This window comes from Salmo trutta, chromosome 21 (genome assembly GCF_901001165.1).
Source record: "Salmo trutta chromosome 21, fSalTru1.1, whole genome shotgun sequence".
Classification (NCBI taxonomy): Eukaryota; Metazoa; Chordata; class Actinopteri; order Salmoniformes; family Salmonidae; genus Salmo; species Salmo trutta.
Window position 1 is genome coordinate 15,017,897 of NC_042977.1, and position 25,669 is coordinate 15,043,565.

The following is a 25,669-nucleotide window of genomic DNA, read 5'->3' on the forward strand; positions in this document are numbered from 1 at the left end:
GGACGCATCTGAGGCTGGGATAGGAGCCGTGCTCTCTCAGTGCTCGGGTACGCCACCGAAGCTCCGCCCCTGTGCCTTCTTCTCAAAGAAGCTCAGCCCGGCGGAGCGAAACTATGACGTGGGGGACCGGGAGCTGTTGGCTGTTGTCAAGGCTCTGAAGGCGTGGAGACATTGGCTTGAGGGGGCTAAACACCCTTTTCTAATCTGGACTGACCACCGCAATCTGGAGTACATCCGGATAGCGAGGAGACTGAACCCTCGCCAGGCAAGGTGGGCCATGTTTTTCACCCGTTTTGTTTTTTCCCTTTCCTACAGACCAGGTTCCCAAAACGTGAAGGCAGACGCACTGTCCCGACTGTATGACAGAGAGGAGCGGCCCATGGATCCCACTCCCATACTCCACGCATCCTGCCTGGTGGCGCCAGTAGTGTGGGAGCTGGACGCAGACATTGAGCAGGCCTTTCGTGCAGAGCCCGCTCCTCTCCAGTGTCCCGCGGGGCGTCTGTACATTCCGTCTGCTGTCCGTGACCGGTTGATCTATTGGGCCCACACGTCACCCTCCTTTGGTCATCCTGGGATTGGTCGGACGGTGCGCTGTTTAGTTGGGAAGTACTGGTGGCCTACCTTGGCCAAGGACGTGAGGGTTTATGTTTCTTCCTGCTCGGTGTGCGCCCAGTGTAAGGCTCCTAGGCACCTGCCCAGAGGGAAGCTACACCCCTTACCCATTCCACAACGGCCTTGTCGGTGGATTTTCTTACTGACCTTCCCCCCTCACAGAGAACACCACGATCCTGGTCGTTGTGGATCGGTTCTCTAAGTCCTGCCGTCTCTTCCCTTTGCCCGGTCTCCCTACGGCCCTACTACGGGGTGCCTGAGGATATAGTGTCTGATTGAGGTCCCCAGTTCACTTCGAGGGTCTGGAAGGCGTTCATGGAACGTCTGGGGGTCTCGATCAGCCTTACCTCGGGGTTTCATCCCGAGAGTAATGGGCAGGTGGAGAGAGTGAACCAGGATGTGGGCAGGTTTCTGCGGTCGTATTGCCAGGATCGGCCGGGAGAGTGGGCAGCGTTCGTGCCCTGGTCCGAGATGGCTCAGAACTCGCTCCGACACTCCTCCACTAACCTCTCCCTCTTCCAGTGCGTACTGGGGTACCAGCCGGTTCTGGCGCCTTGGCATCAGAGTCAGACCGAGGCTCCTGTGGTGGACGACTGGTTCAGGCGCGCGGAGGAGACATGGGACGCCGCCCATGTTCACCTCCAGCGGCCGTGCTGCGCCAGAAAGCCAGAGCAGACCGTCACCGCAGTGAGACCGGGTCTGGCTCTCGACCCGGAACCTGCCCCTCCGCCTGCCCTGCCGGAAGCTGGGTCCGCAGTTTGTGTGGCCATTTAAAGTCCTGAGGAGAGTGAATGAGGTTTGTTATAGGTTACAGCTTCCCCCTGATTACCGTATTAACCCCTCGTTCCATGTGTCTCTCCTCAGGCCAGTGGTGGTTGGCCCGCTCCAGGAGTCTGAGGTGCGGGAGGTTCCTCCGCCCCCTCGTCCTCCGCCCCCTCAATGTCCTCCGCCCCCTCGAGGGGGCCCCGGCGTACTCCGTTCACTCTATACTGGATTCGAGGCGTTGGGCGAGGGGCCTCCAGTACCTCATGGAGTGCGAGGGGTACAGTCCTGAGGAGAGGTGCTGGGTTCCGGTGGAGGACGTGTTGGACCCTTCAATGCTGCGGGAGTTCCACCGTCTCTGTCCGGATCTCTGTCCGGATCGCCCTCCGGGTCGTCCCCAAGGCCGGCGTCGGCGCGCTGCTAGAGCCGCGCGTCAAGGGGGGGTTACTGTCACGACTTCCGCCGAAGTCGGGTCCTCTCCTTGTTTGGGCGGTGCTCGGCAGTCGGCGTCGCCGGTTTTCTAGCCATCATCGATCCACTTTTCATTTTCCATGTGTTTTGTCTTGTTTTTCCTCACACCTGGTTTCAATTCCCTCAATTACTTGTTGTGTATTTAACCCTCTGTTCCCCCCCATGTCTTTGTGTGGGATTGTTTATTGTAGTGCTTGTGCACATTCCCCATGAGCGCACGACGGGTTATTTTTGTGCCCATTTATCTTTTTGTTCTGGATGCCGTTGGTTTTGCTTAGTAAATCTCCGGTTATTACCCAGTTCTGCTCTCCTGCGCCTGACTTCTCTGCCGCCAATTACGCACCCCGCTACACACTGTTCGGATGCTGGAATTATTTTGGATGAATGTGCGATGGTAAGCAACTTTTTGAAGTGATTTTTTTGGTTGTGTTCATGGTACATAAAAAAGTATAGTTAAATTACGTCATTGAAAATGTTGGTGCACTCGCTTATGGGCCGACCCTGCACATACACATGGCTATACATGAATAGGCAACAGAGGTCAAATCTGTGAATCGAGATTTCAATTACTTATTATTTTTGCTATCTTATACAATTAAAATAGGCCTAAATTGTAATTGGACCCAATATACATATTTTATAAGTAATTGACCGTGTTATATCTGAGAGGGCAGTTGCAGCTAACTCTCTGCACATTCTCTTTTAAATTGGCAAGAATAAGAACAACAAAAACATTTCACAAGGTAGCATTGAATTTTAATACTGACAGACTGTATTCAGCAAAGTCATACATTTTGTGTTTGGCAGAGTATATGAGTGACTTGTTGGTGAGCTGTCTACAAGTGATGCTTGTTGTTACATTATCGACTTATGCATGTGTAAAGGTCAACAATAAACAGCTGTATTTGTTTTATTTTGGCAATAATATTAAAACGGAAACAATAAATAAGGCAAATAAGGTACATTGTTAAATTATAAAAGGCTTGCCACATAATTTCAAGCATAAAATGTACCTATGAAATACAGTAGTAATTGTAGTATTCAATACAGTAGTACAGTAGTAAAACTAACACAAGGATGGCCAACTGTTCCTGGATAACCAGTGTGTGCAGTCTTTATTACTTAAAACTCTTTGAATCAGGTGTGCTGGGCTGGAATGAAACCCTGCACACACTGCTGCTACTCTCGGAGCAAAGTTGGCCATCCTTCGTCTCTAACATGATCCTGACCTTATTAACACATCAGTATTCACTCCAATCGTATTGCATATTACTGGCAATTAGCCTTCCTGTTTCAGCTGTGTAACCTTTGAATCAGTCGATTCCGACGGAAGCACCAACACCTGGGTGTTAACATTCACAGATCTTTCCCAAACATGGATAGGCTAAACAAATATCCTATACAGGTCCAGTACCATAATAGAGTAACTATACATCAGGCTTGGTAAGACTGTTAACAAAAAAAGGCAATGGCTGGAGCTAAGTCAGGGTTTGATCCTGTATACGACCAAGGACTTACAGTATTTTTATGGGCTGATATAAGGGCTTATCATTCCACAAAAATAAAAGTCTCAAAAAGGTACTTTTTAAAATTATTTTTTTCTCTTTAGGAGAGTGTCAGTCCTTTGACAGTAGAGCACACTGCTGTTGTTTGTTGGTAGAGAACAGTAGATCACAGTATGCAGTGCTGGTTGAGTCAGAGAGTCATCTTCTCATTGATGCAGAAGGGGTGATCTCCAGTTGTGGGTCAGTAAAGACTGAATGGATGAGATTAGTGTTCATGCTGAATGCCAACGTGTGAGACGGAAGTGTGTGTGTGTACGTATATGCGTGTCAGGACGATCTAGCACTCCAGCTTCAGAGTAAAATCCATATATCAAACAAAAATGTGTATCTATCCAAAAGTTATGGTCAGAAATGAAAACAAATCGTTTTGGGTGTAGGTGTACATGTGTGTCAAAGAGAATGCCAGGTATCCAGGTTGCAACAGTTCCCGATCCTCCCCAGGTTGATCGCTTGCTACACCATCAACAAGGGAGAAGAGACAATCTATAACATAACAATAATGATGACCCTATCATGACATTGTGACCTCATCACCACCTCTACTCCCCGGCCCTGCTCCCCACAGGACCACTCTTGAACTTGACCACCATGACAGTGATGTTGTCTGGGCAGCCGCGGTAAAAGGACTGCAGCACAATGCTCTTGGCACCGTAGTGCGGCTCGTCCAGGCGCTCGCGCACAAAGCGCACCGCCTCCTCGTTGCTGAAGGCGTCCCACAGGCCGTCCGACGCCAGGATCATGAACTCGGGCTGCAACTTGTCCAGGTCAAAGGTCAACACGTCAGGGTCGGGGATGACCACGTTGAGGTTCTTCAGGGGGTAGTCACCCAGCGAGCGAGACATGGCCAGGATGCCCTGGACTCGCCATGAACCGTTGAAGCTTATGAAGCCCCCTGGTGGTGAAGGAATGGAAGTGCAATGCAATTCAATTAAACTATCTGTAACTTTGTTATGGACATTGGTCATTCATTGGTCATTCATTGTGTACACAGAAAACAACACAGAAAAAAGTGCAGACTGAGCATAGAATTGTCTGTATCCTAGTCAAAGTACATAATATCTATATATCTATAAATATTATATTTACCAAATCCAGTGGTGTAAAGTACTTAAGTAAAAATACTTGAAAGTACTACTCAAGTAGTTTTTCAGGGTATCTGTACTTTACTTTTTATATTTTTTACAACTTTTACTTCACTACATTCCTAAAATTATGTATTTTTTACTCCATACATTTTCCCTGACAACCCAAAGTACTCGTTACATTTTGAATGCTTAGCAGAAAAGGAAAATGATGAAATTCCCGCACTTATCAAGAGAACACATGGTCATCCCTACTGCCTATGTTCTGGCGGACTCACTAAACACAAATGCATAGTTTGTAAATGATGTCTGAGTATTGGAGTGTGCCCCTGGCTATCCATACATTTTAAAAACAAGAAAATGCTGCCGCCTGATTTGCTTAATATAAGGAATTTGAAATGATTTATACTTTTACTTTTGATACTTAGGTATATTTTAGCAATTCAATTCACTTGTGAAACTTACGTATATTTAAAACCAAATACTTTTAGACTTTTACTCAAGTAGTATTTTACTGGGTAACATTCACTTTTACTTGAGTAATTTTCTATTAAGGAATCTATACTTTTACTCAAGTATGACTATTGGGTACTTTTTCCACCACTGACCAAATCCAGCACATGATACACAGTGAGGGAAAAAAGTATTTGATCCCCTACTGATTTTGTACGTTTGCCCACTGACAAAGAAATTATCAGTCTATCATTTTAATGGTAGATTTATTTGAACAGTGAGAGACAGAATAACAACAACAAAAAATCCAGAAAAACGCATGTCAGAAATGTTATAAAATGATTTGCATTTTAATGAGGGAAATAAGTATTTGACCCCTCTGCAAAACATGACTTAGTACTTGGTGGCAAAACCCTTGTTGGCAATCACAGAGGTCAGACGTTTCTTGTAGTTGGCCACCAGGTTTGCACATATCTCAGGAGGGATTTTGTCCCACTCCTCTTTGCAGATCTTCTCCAAGTCATTAAGGTTTCGAGGCTGACGTTTGGCAACTCGAACCTTCAGCTCCCTCCACAGATTTTCTATGGGATTAAGGTCTGGAGACTGGCTAGGCCACTCCAGGACCTTAATGTGATTCTTCTTGAGCCACTCCTTTGTTGCCTTGGCCGTGTGTTTTGGGTCATTGTCATGCTGGAATACCCATCTTCAATGCCCTGGCTGAGGGAAGGAGGTTCTCACCCAAGATTTGACGGTACATGGCCCCGTCCATCGTCCCTTTGATGCGGTGAAGTTGTCCTGTCCCCTTAGCAGAAAAACACCCCCAAAGCATAATGTTTCCACCTCCATGTTTGACGGTGGGGATGGTGTTCTTGGGGTCATAGGCAGCATTCCTCCTCCTCCAAACACAGCGAGTTGAGTTGATGCCAAAGAGCTCCATTTTGGTCTCATCTGACCACAACACTTTCACCCAGTTGTCCTCTGAATCATTCAGATGTTCATTAGCAAAGTTCAGACGGGCATGTATATGTGCTTTCTTGAGCAGGGGGACCTTGCGGGCGCTGCAGGATTTCAGTCCTTCACAGCGTAGTGTGTTACCAATTGTTTTCTTGGTGACTATGGTCCCAGCTGCCTTGAGATCATTGACAAGGTCCTCCCGTGTAGTTCTGGGCTGATTCCTCACCGTTCTCATGATCATTGCAACTCCACGAGGTGAGATCTTGCATGGAGCCACAGGCCGAGGGAGATTGACAGTTCTTTTGTGTTTCTTCCATTTGCGAATAATCGCACCAATTGTTGTCACCTTCTCACCAAGCTGCTTGGCAATGGTCTTGTAGCCCATTCCAGCCTTGTGTAGGTCTACAATCTTGTCCCTGAAATCCTTGGAGAGCTCTTTGGTCTTGGCCATGGTGGAGAGTTTGAAATCTGATTGATTGATTGCTTCTGTGGACAGGTGTATTTTATACAGGTAACAAGCTGAGATTAGGAGCACTCCCTTTAAGAGTGTGCTCCTAATCTCAGCGCGTTTCCTGTATAAAAAGACACCTGGGAGCCAGAAATCTTTCTGATTGAGAGGGGGTCAAATACTTATTTCCCTCATTAAAATGCAAATCAATTCATAACATTTTTGACATGCGTTTTTCTGGATTTTTTTGTTATTCTGTCTCTCACTGTTCAAATAAACCTACCATTAAAATTATAGACTGATCATTTTTTTGTCAGTGGGCAAACGTACAAAATCAGCAGGGGATCAAATACTTTTTCCCCCTCACTGTATTAGCGCTTCCTATCATTTGTCAGAGCTAATAACCCTCACAAGGCTCCTGGCCCAGACGGCATCTCTAGCCTTGTCCTCATAGCATGCGCAGACCAGCTGGCTGGTGTGTTTACGGACACATTCAATCTATCCCTATCCCAGTCTGCTGTCCCCACTTGCTTCAAGATGTCCACCATTGTTCCTGTACCCAAGAAGACAAAGGTAACTGAACTTAATGACTACCGCCCCATAGCACTCACTTCTGTCATCATGAAGTGCTTTGAGAGGCTAGTCAAGGATCATATCACCTCCACCTTACCTGACACCCTAGACCCACTTCGATTTGCTTACCGCCCCAATAGGTCCACAGACGATGCAATCACCATCGCACTGCACAATGCCCTATCCCATCTGGACAAGAGGAATACCTATGTAAGAATGCTGTTCATTGACTATAGCTCAGCATTCAACACCATAGTATCCTCCAAGCTCATCATTAAGCTGGACTTCCTGATGGGCCGCCCCCAGGTGTTGAAGGTAGAAACAACACCTCCACTTCGCTGATCCTCAACACAGGGGCCCCACAAGGGTGCGTGCTCAGCCCCCTCCTGTACTCCCTGTTCACCCATGACTGCATGGCCACGTACGCCTCCAACTCAATCATCAAGTTTGCAGAAGACACAACAGTAGTAGACCTGATTACCAACAATGACGAGACAGCGTACAGGGAGGAGGTGAGAGCCCTGAGAGAGTGGTGCCAGGAAAATAACCTCTCACCCAACGTCAACAAAACGAAGAAGCTGATCGTGGACTTCAGGAAACAGCTGAGAGAGCACACCCCTATCCACATCGAAGGACCGCAGTGAAGGTGGAAAGCTTCAAGTTCCTCGGCGTACACATCACTGATGATCTGAAATGGTCCACCCACACAGACAGTGTGGTGAAGAAGGTGCAACAGCACCTCTTCAACCTCAGGAGGCTGAAGAAATTTTAGGGACTTGGCCTCTAAAACCCCCTTAAACTTTTACAGATGCACAATTGAGAGCATCCTGTCGGGCTGTATCACCACTTGGTACAGCAACTGCACTGCCAACGAACCACAGGGCTCTCCAGAGGGTGGTGCGGTCTACCCAAAAAGATCATTAAGGACATCAACAACCCGAGCCACGGCCTGTTCACCCCACTATCATCCAGAAGGTGAGGTCAGTACCTGTGCATCAAAGCTGGGACCAAGAGACTGAAAAACAGCTTCTATCTCAAGACCATCAGACAGTTAAATAGCCATCACTTGCCGGCTTCTACCTGGTTATGCAACCCTGCACCTTAGAGGCTGCTGCCCTATATACATAGACTTGGAATCACTGGCCACTTTAATAATGTTTACATACTGCTTTAGTTTTCTCATATGTATATACTGTTTTCTATTCTACTGCATTTTAGTCAATGCCAATGCGACTTTGCTCGATCTAATATTTATGTATTTCTTAATTCCATTCTTTTACTTTTAGATTTGTGTGTATTGTTGTGAATTGTTAGATACTACTGCACTGTTGGAACTAGGAACACAAGCATTTTGCTACACCCACAATAACATCTAAATATGTGTATGTGACCAATACAATTTGATTTGATTTGATAAGACATCACTGTTTGCATTTCCAAAGAGGGCCAACAGGTGGCGACTCAAGGCTGCAATTCTTCGTCTCTCTGTTTGACACTGATTCATTCTAGTGATTCATCCTAGCGTGCCATTGTGATCTGCTGAAATGTGGGAAACATTTTATGAGGATAATTATACACTGCCTGCCACAGCCAAGGAAATGTATGTGTGTTTTGTTTCTGTGACAGTTTGTTTCCTGGACAGTTTGAAGGCCCAATGCAGCAGATTTTTATTATCAATATCAAATCCTTTCTGGGTAAAAATTAAGTGCATTCCATTAAAATGGTCAAAAAGAAAGAAAAATTGCTTTTTAGCAAAACACTATTTCTGAAGCAAGAATTTTGCTAGGACTGTCTGGGAGTGGTCTGACTTGAGAAGGGAAAACTAGATGTTATTGGCAGAGAGGTTTGGAAACACAGAAAAAACTGAATTTTGACAGCACTGGTGCTGGACTGAGAAGCATTTTCAAGTGAGATTTTTTCATTCAAAATGCTTTTTTAGTTCCGTTCTAAAACAGCCCTGTGAAATTTAGCGTGACTTCACTCTGTAGTATTTACAGTTTAGCTAGGTTTGACACAAACGTCTCTACAACGTCCCCATAGCGTTGTGGTCCTTTTGATCCATGCAGCGCTCCGCTCACCTGCCCTCTTGATCCTCTTGCGCTCTTTGAGCTGGTAGGGCTTGTGGTCATGTGACAGGGCCACCGCATTCCCATCCTTGTCACACAGCACACCCCGCGAGTCCCCAACGTTGGCCACCGTCAGCTCCCGGTCTGATAGCAGGGCCACCAGACATGTAGTGCCTAAGAGTGGGAGAAATATATATACTGCTCAAAAAAATAAAGGGAACACTTATACAACACAATGTAACTCCAAGTCAATCACACTTCTGTGAAATCAAACTGTCCACTTAGGAAGCAACACTGATTGACAATACATTTCACATGCTGTTGTGCAAATGGAATAGACAACAGGTGGAAATTATAGGCAATAAGCAAGACACCCCCAATAAAGGAGTGGTTCTGCAGGTGGAAACCACAGACCACTTCTCAGTTCCTATGCTTCCTGGCTGATGTTTTGGTCACTTTTGAATGCTGGCGGTGCTTTCACTCTAGTGGTAGCATAAGACGGAGTCTACAACCCACACAAGTGGCTCAGGTAGTGCAGCTCATCCAGGACAGCACATCAATGCGTGCTGTGGCAAGAAGGTTTGCTGTGTCTGTCAGCGTAGTGTCCAGAGCATGGAGGCGCTACCAGGAGACAGGCCAGTACATCAGGAGACATGGAGGAGGCCGTAGGAGGGCAACAACCCAGCAGCAGGACCGCTACCTCCGCCTTTGTGCAAGGAGGAGCAGGAGGAGCACTGCCAGAGCCCTGCAAAATGACCTCCAGCAGGCCACAAATGTGCATGTGTCTGCTCAAACTGTCAGAAACAGACTCCATGAGGGTGGTATGAGGGCCCGACGTCCACAGGTGGGGGTTGTGCTTACAGCCCAACACCGTGCAGGACGTTTGGCATTAGCCAGAGAACACCAAGATTGGCAAATTCACCACTGGCGCCCTGTGCTCTTCACAGATGAAAGCAGGTTCACACTGAGCACGTGACAGACGTGACAGAGTCTGGAGACGCCGTGGAGAACGTTCTGCAGCCTGCAACATCCTCCAGCATGACCGGTTTGGCGGTGGGTCAGTCATGGTGTGGGGTGGCATTTCTTTGGGGGGCCGCACAGCCCTCCATGTGCTCGCCAGGGGTAGCCTGACTGCCATTAGGTACCGAGATGAGATCCTCAGACCCCTTGTGAGACCATATGCTGGTGCGGTTGGCCCTGGGTTCCTCCTAATGCAAGACAATGCTAGACCTCATGTGGCTGGAGTGTGTCAGCAGTTCCTGCAAGAGGAAGGCATTGATGCTATGAACTGGCCCGCCCGTTCCCCAGACCTGAATCCAATTGAGCACATCTGGACATCATGTCTCGCTCCATCCACCAACGCCACGTTGCACCACAGACTGTCCAGGAGTTGGCGGATGCTTTAGTTCAGGTCTGGGAGGAGATCCCTCAGGAGACCATCCGCCACCTCATCAGGAGCATGCCCAGGCGTTGTAGGGAGGTCATACAGGCACGTGGAGACCACACACACTACTGAGCCTCATTTTGACTTGTTTTAAGGACAGTACATCAAAGTTGGATCAGCCTGTAGTGTGGTTTTCCACTTTAATTTTGAGTGTGACTCCAAATCCAGACCTCCATGAGTTGATAAAATGGATTTCCATTGATTATTTTTGTGTGATTTTGTTGTCAGCACATTCAACTATGTAAAGAAAAAAGTATTTAATAAGATTATTTATTTCATTCAGATCTAGGATGTGTTGTTTAAGTGTTCCCTTTATTTTTTTGAGCAGTGTATATATTTTTTTTTTAAAGGGACATTACATTCCAAAACCATAGCTAGATCTACACAACCGATGGCCTGGGACGTGGATCTATTTTGATATTACACTACTGTGAAGTACTGAAAACATTTCACCAACTTCGATTTGTTTTAATGTGTTGTCCCTTTAAGTTAATTCGAATACATTTTTCACCTGTGTTTCTCATTCTCAGAATACAATATGTGTATCCTATTCTGCTAATCAACCGCAATACTGAACGCCAGTGTATATACACTGAGTGTACAAAACATTAAGAACACCTGCTCTTTCCATGACATAGACTGACCATGTACATAGACTGACCATGTGATCCCTCCTGTCTCAGCCTCCAGTATTTATGCTGCAGTAGTTTATGTGCCGGGGGGCTAGGGTCAGTCTGTTTCATCTGGAGTATTCTCTTGTCTTATCCGGTGTCCTGTGTGAATTTAAATATGCTCTCTCTAATTCTCTCTTTCTTTCTTTCTCTCGGAGGACCTGAGCCCTAGGACCATGCCTCGGGACTACCTGGCATGATGACTCCTTGCTGTCCCCAGTCCACCTGGCCATGCTGCTGCTCCAGTTTCAACTGTTCTGCCTGCGGCTACGGAACCCTGACCTGTTCACCGGACGTGCTTGTGGCACCCTCGACAACTACAATGATTATTATTATTTGACCATGCTGGTCATTTATGAACATTTTAACATCTTGACCATGTTCTGTTATAATATCCACCCGGCACAGCCAGAAGAGGACTGGCCACCCCTCATAGCCTGGTTCCTCTCTAGGTTTCTTCCTAGGTTTTTGGCCTTTCTAGGGAGTTTTTCCTAGGGAGTTTTTCCTAGCCACCGTGCCTCTTTCACATGCATTGCTTGCTGTTTGGGGTTTTAGGCTGGGTTTCTGTACAGCACTTTGAGATTTCAGCTGATATACGAAGGGCTATATAAATAAATTTGATGATTTGATTTGATGTGAATCCAGGTGAAAGCTCTGATCCCTTATTGATGTCACTTGTTAAATCCACTTCAAATCAGCGTAGATGAAGGGGAGTAGACCGGGTAAAGAGGGATTTTTAAGCTTTGAGACAATTAAGACATGAATTGTGTATGTGCGCCATTCAGAGGGTGATTGGGCAAGACACAAGATTGAAGTGTCTTTAAACGGGGTATGGTAGTAGGTGCCAGGCGCACCGCTTTGAGTGTGTCAAGAACTGCAACGCTGCTGGGTTTTTCAGTTTCCCGTGTGTATCAAGAATGGTCCACCACCCAAAAGGACATCCAGCCAACTTGACACGACTATGGGAAGCATTGGAGTCAACACGGGCCAGCATCCCTGTGGAATGCTTTAGATACCTCGTAGAGTCCATGCCCTGATGAATTGAGGCTGTTCTGAGGGCAAAGGGGGGTGCAACTCAATATTAGGAAAGTGTTCCCAATGTTTTGTACACTCGGTGTATATCATAACAATGAAAGCATCCGAGTAAGAGGAGTGAATGCTATTCCTAGCCCTAATAACTTATCTGACAAAGGTTCACCTTTTCATTCTGCCCCTGTCCTCCTCTTCCATTGGAAATCCAGTGATTTATAAGGTACTGTTTCCAGTACAGGCATCTAATCCATTTCTCAGGGCTGACAATAAATCTCCCAGGGCAACAAAGGGTAACGACACTGACTTTGTGTCTTGACCTTCTACATGGAGACATTTCACGTCCGCCATAACAAATAATACAACATTTGATGTATACGGCATTTCTTCTTCACAGACAAAATCTGTAAAACATCTAAAAAGTGCTTTACATTTATAAAAAGTGTTCCTTGTCTTTCTGTTTTCTCTACGCAGAACGTCATTAGGATGTTTTACAGAGAGGGGCCACTCTGACCAGTCTTAACCTGGGTTATGTTCAATAGGTGGAAAACAGAGTGAAACAGGTAGGTACTACCTTAACTTGTCCAATAAGAACACATATTTTCATTTCCTACTGAAGATAACTATCTGACCTACTGTCTTAACCCCTCCCCCATTGCTGCCACCTTTTTAATGTGTGACACCTGGGCTCGTATTCACAAAACGTCTCAGAGTAGGAGTGCTGATCTAGGATCAGGTTCCCCCTGTACATGTAATCTTATTAATTATTGGCAAAACTGATCTTAGGTCAGCACTCATACGGTCCCTCACCTGCTTCGTCATGATTGGCGGAGAGCTTGTCCACCATGTCTCGGTCCACAGCCAGGATGCGCTGCTCCAGGATGCTGTGGTAGGAGAGAACGCCCTCCCTCTTCTCCCTGTCATAGGACAGCAGCTGCTGCCTCAGAGACTCGGGCAAGTGGGCCTTCACGTAGTCAGCTGCAGCCTGAGAGAGAGAAGAATTTCCCTTATTTGGTTGAATTTCAGTTATTTGACTGGTCGACATTCCAACGATTTGTTGATACAACGCCGTGCCGTTACAAGTACAGAATGTTAGCTTTTTTTCTTATAGCCAAATTCATCCAGACTCAACTTTGTTACGTTTGAAAGACGTACATGATTATTGTCTATATTCAGCAGTATTCTAAGTAAATTAATGGTGGCCTTGAGATAGACACTCTATGTGGCCATCTTTTACAAGAGCCCAAACAGGAGATTTTATATTAAACCTTTATTTAACTAGGCAAGTCAACAGCAGCCAAACCCTAATCCGTACATCGCTGTGACAATTGTGCGCCTCCCTATGGAACTCCCAATCACAGCCGGTTGTGATACAGCCTGGAATCGAACCAGGGTCTGTAGTGACACCTCTAGCACTGAGATGCAGGGCCTTAGACCGCTGCGCCACTCGGGAGATAGCTGCCAAGGTAAACAAAGTATCAGATGTTTAGTTTCAAAATGTCCGTTTATATCATGGTTCAATTTAAACTGAAAGTCAAAACAAGTTTGTCAAATTTAAATACATTGAAATAGACTTGACCCCAAAATACAAAGTTGAAAACACTATTTTTTTATGCACGCCAAAGGCATGACATGACACTCAAAGACACCAACGCTTTCTAGGAGCTACCAGAAATATTCATAAAGACTAGAGGGAGCCTATTCATTATTTACAGTAAGACCCAGTACTTTTCAAGAGCATATCTAAACAAAAATCTATACATAGTGCAGGACCATAGAAGTTATATTTGACCAAGCACATTTTATATATACAGTGTAGAAATGGTTTCAATGTATATGGCAGTATGTCTACACATAATTAATGTGTTTACATACAGCACTGAGTGAACGGAGGCTATTTGTAAGATTTTTCAATATGCGTGCCCAAACGCACACTTGGTTGAGTTGCTAATTTCAATTAATCATGCCTGGCTGTTCAGGAATGAATTGGGTGAGGGATAATCAACGAGAGGCTGTGTGTTCTATGGAACATAATGAACGACGTGGAAGGTGTGTACCACGACGCGCTAGCAGGGTGGAACTGACTTTCCACGGAGTTGCATTATTTTCCAGAAAACGCATAGAGCCCCGAGTTCATTATCATTTTTATACCATGGCTATAATTTAACACATTTGCCGGTAAACAATGCCATGGTATAGTTAAGCAATAAGGCCCGAGGAGGTGTGGTATGTGGCCAATATACCACGGCTAAGGGCTGTTCTTAGGCACAACGAATCGCAGAGTGCCTTGACACAGTCCTTAGCCGTGGTATATTGCCAATATATCACCCCCAAAAAATGTATAATAATAATAATAATATGTAAATATCACAAACCCCCGAGGGTTTGAACTGCACTGTTGGTTAAGGGCTTGTAAGTGAGCATTTCACTGTAAGGTCTACACTCGTTGTATTCGGCACATGTGACAAATACAGTTTGATTTGTCTTATTGAACTGGTTATAAACTGGTTAGCAACGTAATTAAAGCAGTCAAAATAAATGTTTTGTCATACCCCTGGTATACGGTCTGATATACCATGGCTGTCAGCCAATCAGCATTCAGGGTTCGAACCACCCAGTTTATAATAGTTAATAATGACTAATCAATTACCATGGGAAGAGCTCTACAGTGCGCATGAAGGTTAACATTGGTTTCCAGTGATGATGTTAAAAAGACTCTGTATATTGAGATTACTGTGTACTAGGGAAAGGAAGATACCTAGTCAGTTGTACAACTGAATGCATTCAACTGAAATGTGTCTTCCGCATTTAACCCAACCCCTCTGAATCAGAGAGGTGCTGGTTGCTGCCTTAATCAACATCCACGTCATCAGCGCCCGGGAACAGTGGGTTAAATGCCTTGCTCGGGGGCAGAATGACAGATTTTTTTACCTTGTCAGCTCAGGGATTCGATCCAGCAACCTTTCCGGTTACTGGCCCAACGCTCCTACCCGCCAAGGCTACCTTACTCAGGTAAGCACAGTAAATCCTCTTAGTTTCACCGCAAGTAAAAAATGTGATATTAGTTGGATTGACATTAAGAGGATGGTTTCCAGTATCTTAGTGGTTATTCTTTGGTCTGAGAGGTGAACGAGAAAATGAAGGATGGTTCAACAGGTGTTCTGTGCTTAATTATTCAACAACCTCTCTTCTTCTCCATTCCTCCCTGCTCTCCTTTTCAAGCCCTTTCCTTATTTCCCCTGCTCCCTACTTTCTCCTGGGATCGTGTTCGCCGCACTGAACACTAATTCAGCTGCTAGACGTTCAGAAATATTTCAGTAGAGAGCCGTTCAAAACTCTCTCAAACCTGAGGCTCCAACGCTCATGTCGTTTGCATATTCGTTACACTTTGCAATCAACAGTTGTTGTGTTTTCATCAGTCCTGTAATCAAGGCATCCAATTAACCGAGGCAGATGAGATATTAACTAACAAACTCATTTCACCCACAGTGATAATTATAGGAGCAGATTCATTTGAGAGAGAAAAGGAGAGGGGGGTGAAATGGTATAAATAAATTATCAGAATCTCTCTCTCTCCCTCCCTCCCTCCCTCCCTCTCTCTCCCTCTCCCTCCCTCCCTCTCTCCCTCCGGGAGCATTGAACAGTAGTTACCCATCCAAGAGCCCAAATGACTGAGCCATGTAAAAGTCAATGCAGTCTTCATGGCTGTAGACTCAACTTTATTTGGTAGAAAACCTTTCAGAGAGAAGTTCAGCATTAAGGAGAGAGACTGGAGGTTAGGTCCTGTGATAGACTAGCATCCTGTCCAGGGGGGTGTACTTGTACATCAAGTTGTCTCACATTAGAGAAACAGGAGATAGGCTCCTGCTACTTTACTGGCCTTTTTACCTTTTGGTCAAAAGAAGGACTGTTAAAAGGTTGAAAAAAGAAAGAGAGTTGAGAATATGTAACATATTTGTAGTTTATGGACACACTGCTCAGTTTGGAACAAGCTGTTCTGTACACAGATATTTGTTTTGGAGACATTTCGCTCCATTTGATACTGGGGGACAAGCAAACATTTATATTTACCAACTTGCAGAAAATTATTTGGAAAAAAGCCCTTGAACACAAACACCTCCTGCGACTTGAAGGCGGAAGAGTGGAAGATTTTTCTTAATTCCTGAGACTTGGGTAACTTAAGGTTCATACTGAAAAGGTGAACATTTAGCCGTCTGAGCCTGTTGGGTTTGGTGCATACAAACATACACATGCTTTCTCAAACTAACACACTTCCTCTGTTACTCTCACCACATGCCTGCCAAAAGAGCTCAGCTCCGGATAAGTTAATTCAACACACGGCCCCCTTCTGACAAAAAGTTCCACAACACATTCCTGTATGCATGTTCTTATAACTCATTCACTCAGTGGTCTATAGTCTACTGCGTGTGCTTCTCTTGACGTGTCTCTGGCACTAGTCAGGATGTTGTGCAACCTTCTCTTAGTTGAAGATGGCGCCGGAAGAAATGGCAGCCATTTTACGGGTGACTAACCAATTGTGCTATTTAGTGTTTTTTCCACGTTATTTGTAACTTATTTTGTACCTAATGCATCTGCAACCGTATCTTACAGCAAAAAAGAGCTTCTAGATATCAGTACAGCGATCACTCACCTCAGGTTAGACAAAATATTTTTTCTTCAACAAGCACAGGATGTACTTCAGACACCTGACAAGGCGAAAATCCCCGTCATTGGCAGGAGAAAGAGACGCAGGTATAGAGGACACAGGGCGGGGTGCCTCGTAAGGATCCGTCGACGGCGAGTGAGAAATCTGCCCTTACCATTAATATTACTTGCCAACGTACTATCATTGGACAATAAATTAGACGAGGTACGATGACGAATATCCTACCAACGGGACATCAAAAACTGTAACATCTTATGTTTCACCGAATCGGGGCTGAATTACGACATGGAAAACATTCAGCTAGCGGGATATACGCTGCACCGGCTAGACAGAACAGCACACTCCGGTAAGACGAGGGGTCTGTGTATATTTCTAAACAACAGCTGGTGCACGAAATCTAAGGAAGTCTCTAGATTTTGCTTACCTGAAGTAGAGTAGCTCATGATAAGCTGTAGACCACACTATTTGCCAAGAGAGTTTATCTATTTTTTTCATGGCTGTTAATTTATCACCACAGATGGACGCTGGCACTAAGACCGCACCGAGTCAGCTGTATAAGGAAATAAGCAAACAGGAACCACTCACCCAGAGCTGGCGCTCCTAGTGGCCGGGGACTTTAATGCAGGGAAACTTAAATCAGTTTTACCTCATTTCTATCAGCATGTTAAATGCACAACCAGAGGGAAAAAAATTCTAGATCACCTTTACTCTACACACAGAGACGCGTAGAATGCTCTCCCTTGCCCTCCATTTGGCAAATCTGACCATAATTATGTCCTCTTGATCAAGCAAAAATGAAAGCAGGAAGCACCAGTGACTCGGTCTATAAAAAAGTGGTCAGATGAAGCAGATGCTGAACTACAGGACTGTTTTGCTAGCACAGAATGGAATATGTCCCCACGCGCGTCGGATGTGGCAGGGCCTGCAAACTATTACAGACTACAAAGGGAAGCACAGCTGCAAGCTGCCCAGTGAAACAAGCCTACCAGACGAGCTAAATCACTTCTATGCTCGCTTCGAGGCAAGCAACACTGAGGCATGCATGAGAGCATCAGCTGTTCTGGACGACTGTGTGATCACGCTCTCCGTAGCCGACGTGAGTAAGACCTTTAAACAGGTCAACATTCACAAGGCTGCGGGGCCAGACAGATTACCAGGACGTGTGCTCTGAGCATGTGCTGACCAACTGGCAGGTGTCTTTACTGACATTTTCAACATGTTCCTGATTGAGTCTGTAATACCAACATGCTTCAAGCAGACCACCATAGTCCCTGTGCACAAGAGCACTAAGGTAACCTGCCTAAATGACTACAGACCCGTAGCACTCACATCCGTAGCCATGAAGTCCTCCGAAAGGCTTGTAATGGCTCAAATTAACACCATTATCCCAGAAACCCTAGACCCACTCCAATTTGCATACCACTCAAACAGATGCACAGATGATGCAATCTCTATTGCACTCCACACTGCCCTTTCCCACCTGGACAAAAGGAACACCTACGTGGGAATGCTATTCATTGATTACAGCTCAGTGTTCAACACCATAGTGCCCTCAAAGCTCATCACTAAGCTAAGGATCCTGGGACTAAACACCTACCTCTGCAACTGGATCCTGGACTTCCTGACGGGCCGCCCCCAGGTGGTGAGGGTAGGTAGCAACACATTTGCAACGATGAGCCTCAACACTGGAGCCCCTTAGGGGTGCGTGCTCAGTCCCCTCCTGTACTTCCTGTTCACCGACGACTGCATGGCCAGGCACGACTCCAACACCATCATTAAGTTTGCAGACGACACAACAGTGGTAGGCCTGATCACCGACAGCGACGAGACAGCCTATAGGGAGGAGGTCAGAGACCTGGCTGGGTGGTGCCAGAATAACAACCTATCCCTCAACGTAATCAAGACAAAGGAGATGATTGTGGACTACAGGGCAAGGAGGACCGAGCACACCCCCATTCTCATTTATGTGGCTGTAGTGGAGCAGGTTGAGAGCTTCAAGTTCCTTGGTGTCCACATCACCAACAAACTAGAATGGTCCAAACACACCAAGACAGTCGTGAAGAGGGCACGACAAGACCAATTTTCCCTCAGGAGACTGAAAAGATTTGGCATGGGTCCTCAGATCCTCAAAAGGTTCTACAGCTGCAACATTGAGAGCATCCTGACTGGTTGCATCACTGCCTGGTACGGCAACTGCTTGGCCTCCCACCGCAAGGCACTACAGAGGGTAGTGCGTACAGTCCAGTACATCACTGGGGCTAAGCTGCCTGCCATCCAGGACCTCTACACCAGGCAGTGTCAGAGGAAGGCCCTAAAAATTGTCAAAGACCCCAACCACCCCAGTCATAGACTGTTCTCTCTACTACCGCATGGCAAGCTGTACCGGAGCGCCAAGTCTATGGCCAAAAGACTTCTCAACAGCTTTTACCCCCAAGCCATAAGACTCCTGAACAGGTAATCAAATGGCTACCCAGACTATTTGCATTGTGTCAAAGCACCCCCCCGCCAACCCCTCTCTTACACTGCTGCTACACTCTGTTTATCATCTATGCATAGTCATTTTAACTGTAACTACATGTACATATTACCTCAATTAGCCAGACTCGCCGGTGCCCCCACACATTGACTCTGTACCTGTACATAGCCTCGCTACTGTAATTTTTTGTTTTTATTTAGTATTTCTTTACTTATCTATTGTGTTTCTAATACCTTTTTTTAACTTAAAAATCACACTGTTGGTTAGGGCTTGTAAGTAAGCATTTCACTGTAAGGTCTACACCTGTTGTATTCGGCGCACGTGACAAATAAACTTTGATTTTATTTGATTTAGTTATTTCTCAGGCGGACCGCCTCACTATCACTGATCCCCTTTATACTGATACCCTAAATGGGACCTGCCTCATGTAGACATTGACAACTCTCTCCTGTGGTACTCTGGGCTCAACTCCTTGGTCCTGCTGCAGGACCACTCTTCCCAGCTGCTGACAGCCAGGTTTATTGCCTATGTGGCCAGCCCGGGCACAGTGTACCTAAGCATTAGGTCAACAGAGCCGCCTACCACTCTCAGATGCTGGTGCACCAAGCTCCAGCCTCTAAATGGTGAAAGAACTACGGTTCGGTTTGTTCGCTTCATGTCACAAGAGTAGCCGAGGAAAGAGGCAGGTGAATGTTTGGTACGGGAGTTGGCCAGGTTCTTTTCGTGACAAAGAGACAGGCGAGACACAAAGAATTCCACTCCAAATGAAAAAGATGGATGGGAACTACCAAGAGACTTCTGCCAACAGATTGTGGTGGACATTCAACACAAGGGACACCTGAAGCCAATCTTAAAATGAATCACTTTTTATTATCAGCAAGCTGGAGAGGTTACAACAAACTCTGCACACCGTACAGGTCTATCAGAAGCTCTGTTGGGGCAGTCCCAGCAGCTGTCTTATATACAGCTATACACAGACAAGTTATATTTGCATGATTTAGCATAATTAATTCATCATTATCATTACTTGAGACAACTCGGTTGTTCCCATAGCAATATTCTGGTCGACTGCCAAGTTGAGGATCAGTGACAGTGAGGATTCCTCCATACGCGATCAGTCCGTCACCTGCACGAACCCATCTAATTAGTGATTAGGAAGTAGCATTGATTTGATCCATAAAACAGAACATTTCCCTCACATGATCAAGGAGGCCTAAGTCACGTTCACCAACCACCAGCAGATCACAGGCATCCAGGGGAACCTGACACCTTTATAGTTACAGCGTGGCGTCTTCCATGTTTCCACATAACCGTCTCTAGTAAACCAAACCAGGCAAGGAAGTTGGAGTCGGTACATTGACACACTGATGCAAATAAATGAACATGGTGTGTATACAACGAACCACGTGGTCTGCTTTTAAAAGCATCAGAGGAGCATGACGATCTTCGGTTCATTATTTATTTATTTTATATTGGGACGGATTTAACATTTGCAGTTCTGGAATTTGTTATGTGTTAAGTTTGTGCGTGTGTGTGTGTGTGGACTCCGATTTGTGTGTTTCTGGCAAAAATCCCACTGAGAACAAGGTCAAAGTAGCCCAGCCTGCAGAGTAATAGCTAATGCATGTCACTCTGTCACCATGACCACAGAAAACACACACACACAGCAGGGGTGGTAATTGGCCCACAGAGGGATGGGGGACCAGACAGGAATAGGCAGAAAGGTACAGAGAGATATGTAAACAGCATGCCCAATCAAACTCCCTCCAGCCTTCACTACACAACAACAACAACCCTATTCAAAGCCTTAAGGCCAAGGAGGTCCCTTGTATTAACAGGAAGTAGCCAACCTATTTAGATAAGGAATAGCATGACTGACATAGTACTACTAATGGCTGAAAGGTGATGTAGGTTGAACTTCCTTTCGTTTTCAGTGTACATATAAGCCTGGTAATACAACACAAAATAAAACGTTTTTTTAATCCGTTTTTTTTTTATCATAAGAAAAGAGCCAATAACATAGAGAACACAGTAAAATCTGCCTGAAGATGATGCCAACAGTTTGTGGACTAAATTATTAGGCTACAGGAGATGAGCATTACCAAAAGATAAAAAGCAGAGAGGATTAACGACTACCACATGAACCTCAAAATGGCAGACTTCAATACCTCTCTTCTGTAGTCAATATAAGGTCTAATGTGGGTCTCATCTTACAATGCATGCATGGTGGACAAACCCCTAAGAGAACTCCTCATCAACATAAATCTTTTAGTATTTTCATTTGTGAAGAAAGACACAGTCACCATACTTAATGAGTAAACTAAAGTGGCATTTGTGACTTCTAAAATGCCCGTGTAAGAGTGTGTAAAAGTGTTTGTATAATAGCTATGTAAGTGTCGCTCCCTATCCCAGTCTGCTGTCCCCACATGCTTCAAGATGGCCACCATTGTCCCTGTACCCATGAAGGCACTCAACGTCAACAAAACAAAAGGAGATGATCGTGGACTTCAGGAAACAGCAGAGGGAGCCGCCTGGTACGGCAACTGCTCCGCCCTCAACCGCAAGGCTCTCCAGAGGGTGGTGCGGTCTGCACAACGCATCACTGGGGGCAAACTACCTGCCCTCCAGGACACCTTCAGCACCCGATGTCACAGGAAAGCCAAAAAGATCATCAAGGACAACAACCACCCGAGCCGCTGCCTGTTCACCCTGCTATCATCCAGAAGGCGAGGTCAGTACAGGTGCATCAAAGCTGGGACCGAGAGACTGAAAAACAGCTTCTATCTCAAGGCCATCAGACTGTTAAACAGCCATCACTAACCCAACTGCTGCCTAGATACAGACTCAAATCATTGGCCACTTTAATAAATGGATCACAAGTCACTTTAAATAATGCCACTTTAACAATGTTTACATATCTTACATTACCCATCTCATATGTACACTACCATTCAAACGTTTGGGGTCACTTTGAAATGTCCTTGTTTTTGAAAGAAAAGCATTTCTGGGCCATTCAAATAACATCAAATTGATCAGAAATACAGTGTAGACATTGTTAATGTTGTAAATGGCAAACGGTCTCTAACCAGAATAGAAAGAGTGGGAGGCCCCGGTGCACAGGGGCGGAGCCAGAGGGGTGTCTGGGGTGGCATTGGACACCCCTGACATCTGATTGACCACCCCGGGTGCCACCCCAAAATGTCATTCGCTACTGGCAGTTTGATGCTGATTGACATCTCATTTCACCTCTTGTTGAAAGAAGCATTTTGACATTCGGCAGCACATTTTTCAAATCGAGGTCGAGAGAATAAAGTAGGTTGCGAGATACAGAAGAATAAGAAGAACATACAGAAGAGAGAATATTTTCGCGATTGGCGAAAGCATCATATTTGAAGTAAGTTTTAAGGTTTAGCATTGGGTTTAGGTTTCCTGAACAACTGTTACGAAAATTGAGTCGCTGTGTAAGTTAACATTAGACCTTTGGCTCCATTAACAAACAGTTAATCAGATAAGAGAGATCGGTTCCCAATTTAGCCTAACATTATGTTTACATCTGTGCTAGTAATACACACATATTTAGTGCAGTGTCGTAAGTTACAGTATGCAAATGTTTAGCTAATGTGGGGTAACTAGTAGGCTACAGTTGTCAGTGCTCAGCAAGTTAACATTCAGCAATTTGAAATCCATTAACTCAGTTAGATTTTCGTACTTTAACTCAAAACGAACAATTGTTATTATCAATCTGTTAATGTTACTCAAAAGATGACCACAATTTGCTGATAGCCTGTTTGCTATCGCAAAGGTGTAAGAAATTATAGCTAGCTAAGTTACTTACTGCAAAGTAGGGCTAGCCATGATCTAACTAGTAACTTAGGCTGGTAGTTGATTTTAAGGTACAGTTATGATAATAGGGATTTGTAATTAAGATTGAGATAGGACTAAAATGTGGGTAATTGTATGCTTAGATGTAACCATAGACTGTCTTATTTTTGCATAGGGTCAATTAAACATGAAAAGAAAGGGAGAGATATCAGACTTCTGTTCCTAGAGGACCCAATGGTAGGCCAGGCCTATACTTTAAACTACACATTTTAGTTAGCAGCTGTTAGAATCTAATCTTGTGGATCTCTTAATTATACATTTCCATAGAGATATGACACATTATTTAACGTGTATTTCAGACATTTCAAGATCCAGAGAAGAGGGTCCTGTATAGCCGTGTTTGAAAACATTTCCCAGAATTCAGCATGGTACTAGGAAAAGGGCTTTAAAAAATTCCTGGTATAAGGACAATTCATGGCTTGAATATTCTGTAAGTCAAGATTCAACTTATTGTTTCGTCTGTAGGCATTTTTCTCTACCCAATACACCTGAATCTGCCTTCACATCACAGTCAGGTTTTTGTAACTGGAAAAAGGCTCTGTTTAAAGATTCTGGGTTTAAGCTCCATTCGAAGGCCGAGCATCATATCAATGCTATGTATGCTTGGAATCAGCATAAAAGGGCTATTGACAGCAACTCCTCAATGTTAGATGTCCTAAATGAAGACCAGAAAAAGAAAGTGGAGGAAAACTGTACTTATATTAAAACAAATGCAGATGTGCTCCTATTAACTATCACTCAAAATATAGAGCAGAGAGGTCATCGAGAGTCTGGTGACTCTCACAACAAGGGTCATTCTTTTGACAATCTTAGAAGAAATTGCAAAGCGTGACCCTCTCATAGAGAAAAGGATGAACGCAAGTACGCAAGTACACAAGCCACCAAATCCAGAAGGAAGTTCTTGAGGGCTTAGCTGACATGGTACAAAGTGAAATAATAAGAGAAGTTTAAAAAAGTAACGTTTTTAGTGTCATTGCAGATGAAACCAAAGATTTAAAGAAAAAAGAGTTGTGAGGTACTATGAGGGGCCATCCACGAAAACCTTTTACACTTTCAGGCAGCTGAAAGCTTAGATGCAGCAGGTCTCACAAAAATTATAATTGATTGCCTTGAAAAACATGGTCTGGACTACAGAAATTATCTTGTGGGGCAAGACTACGACGGTGCGTCCAACCATGAGCGGAAAGCCTTCTGCTGTGTCTGCACGGATTAAAAACAGTGCACGATTTGCATTTTATGTGCACTGTAATGGACATTGTTTGAATTTGGTTCTTGTCGATGCTGTAAAATCGATGCCTGAGGCAGTTCACTTTTTTGCTCTCCTGCAGAACCTTTATAAGTTTGTATCTGGCTCGTACGTTCATCCCAAGTGGCTTGCAGTTCAGAAAGAGCTGTATCCACAGCAGCAGCCCAGGGAACTACAGAGACTTACGGATGTAAGGTGGGCATACAGATACATGGCATGCCGTAATCTGAGGGACAGGCTTCCAGCAGTTCTGAGAGTGCTACAGGATATCACACTTGAAAATAGTGGTGATAGATCAGTGGAGGCAAGGGGCCTTCTGTCTCAGATTTACATTTCATAGGGCTTTTGGTTACCTTTTGTAAAGTGCTTGGTGATGCCAAATGTCTTTCTGACATGCTCCAATCAAGCTCTCTTGACCTAGCAAGGGCTGTGGATCTAGTAGGTGCCCTTACAGACACATTACAGGACTACAGAAGTGAGCGCTACTTTGGAGAACTATGGAAAGCGGTTGAAGAGATTGCAGAGCACTGCAAAATATGTGTACAAAGTGTGTAAAAGACAGCTTAAGATTTCACGACTCATTGATGATGAGCACTGTAGGACAGAAAAATAGTGACCAAAGTGATGGTGAGAGCTTCCAAAGAGCTATCTTTTATCAGGTGCTTGACAGTCTCACAGCTGAGCTGCAGAGGCATTTTTCTAAGAAGAATTGCGAGATAACGCAAGGGGTCCAGTCTCTCAACCCAAAGAGTACAACATTCTTGAATGAGGAGCGTCTGTTTGCCTTTGCTTAGACCTTTGAGTCAGATTTAGAGGACCCCAAACATGAGGTTCATCAAACCAAGCGGCTTCTTGAAAGGAGAGAAAAGTGGAAGGGAAAGACCGTCTACTCTCCTTGACTTTGTTGTGTTTCTAGAATCTTATAAAGAGGTCTTCCATGAGCTATTTCGACTTTGTACGATTTCTGTTGTTACACCAGTCAGCAGTGCTTCTTGCCAGAGAAGTACAACGCTGTGTACTACTCCCTTCACAGAACAGCGCAAACTGGCTCTAACCAGAATAGAGCAAGACTGAGCAAGACGACAAGTACATTTGAGTGTCTAGTTTGAGAAACAGACGCCTCACAAGTCCTCAACTGGCAGCTTCATTAAATAGTACCCGCAAAACACCAGTCTCAACGTCAACAGTGAAGAAGTGACTCCGGGATGCTGGCCTTCTAGGCAGAGTTGCAAAGGAAAAGCCATATCTCAGACTGGCCAACAAAAA

General features: G+C 44.9%; 1 protein-coding gene across 1 annotated transcript in view; it reads right to left on the reverse strand.

Moving 5' to 3' along the window:
* Window positions 1-2,582: 2,582 nt before the first annotated feature.
* The window catches only part of LOC115156772 (protein phosphatase 1L), a 28,517-nt gene continuing 5,430 nt past the window's right edge, over window positions 2,583-25,669 (reverse strand). The window contains exons 2-4 of the mRNA XM_029704445.1: window positions 12,944-13,118; window positions 9,002-9,163; window positions 2,583-4,305 (exon numbers count right to left, since the gene is read on the reverse strand). Coding sequence (XP_029560305.1) covers window positions 3,953-4,305; window positions 9,002-9,163; window positions 12,944-13,118 — 690 coding nt within the window. The 3' untranslated portion in view covers window positions 2,583-3,952. The remainder of the gene's footprint in view (window positions 4,306-9,001; window positions 9,164-12,943; window positions 13,119-25,669) is intronic.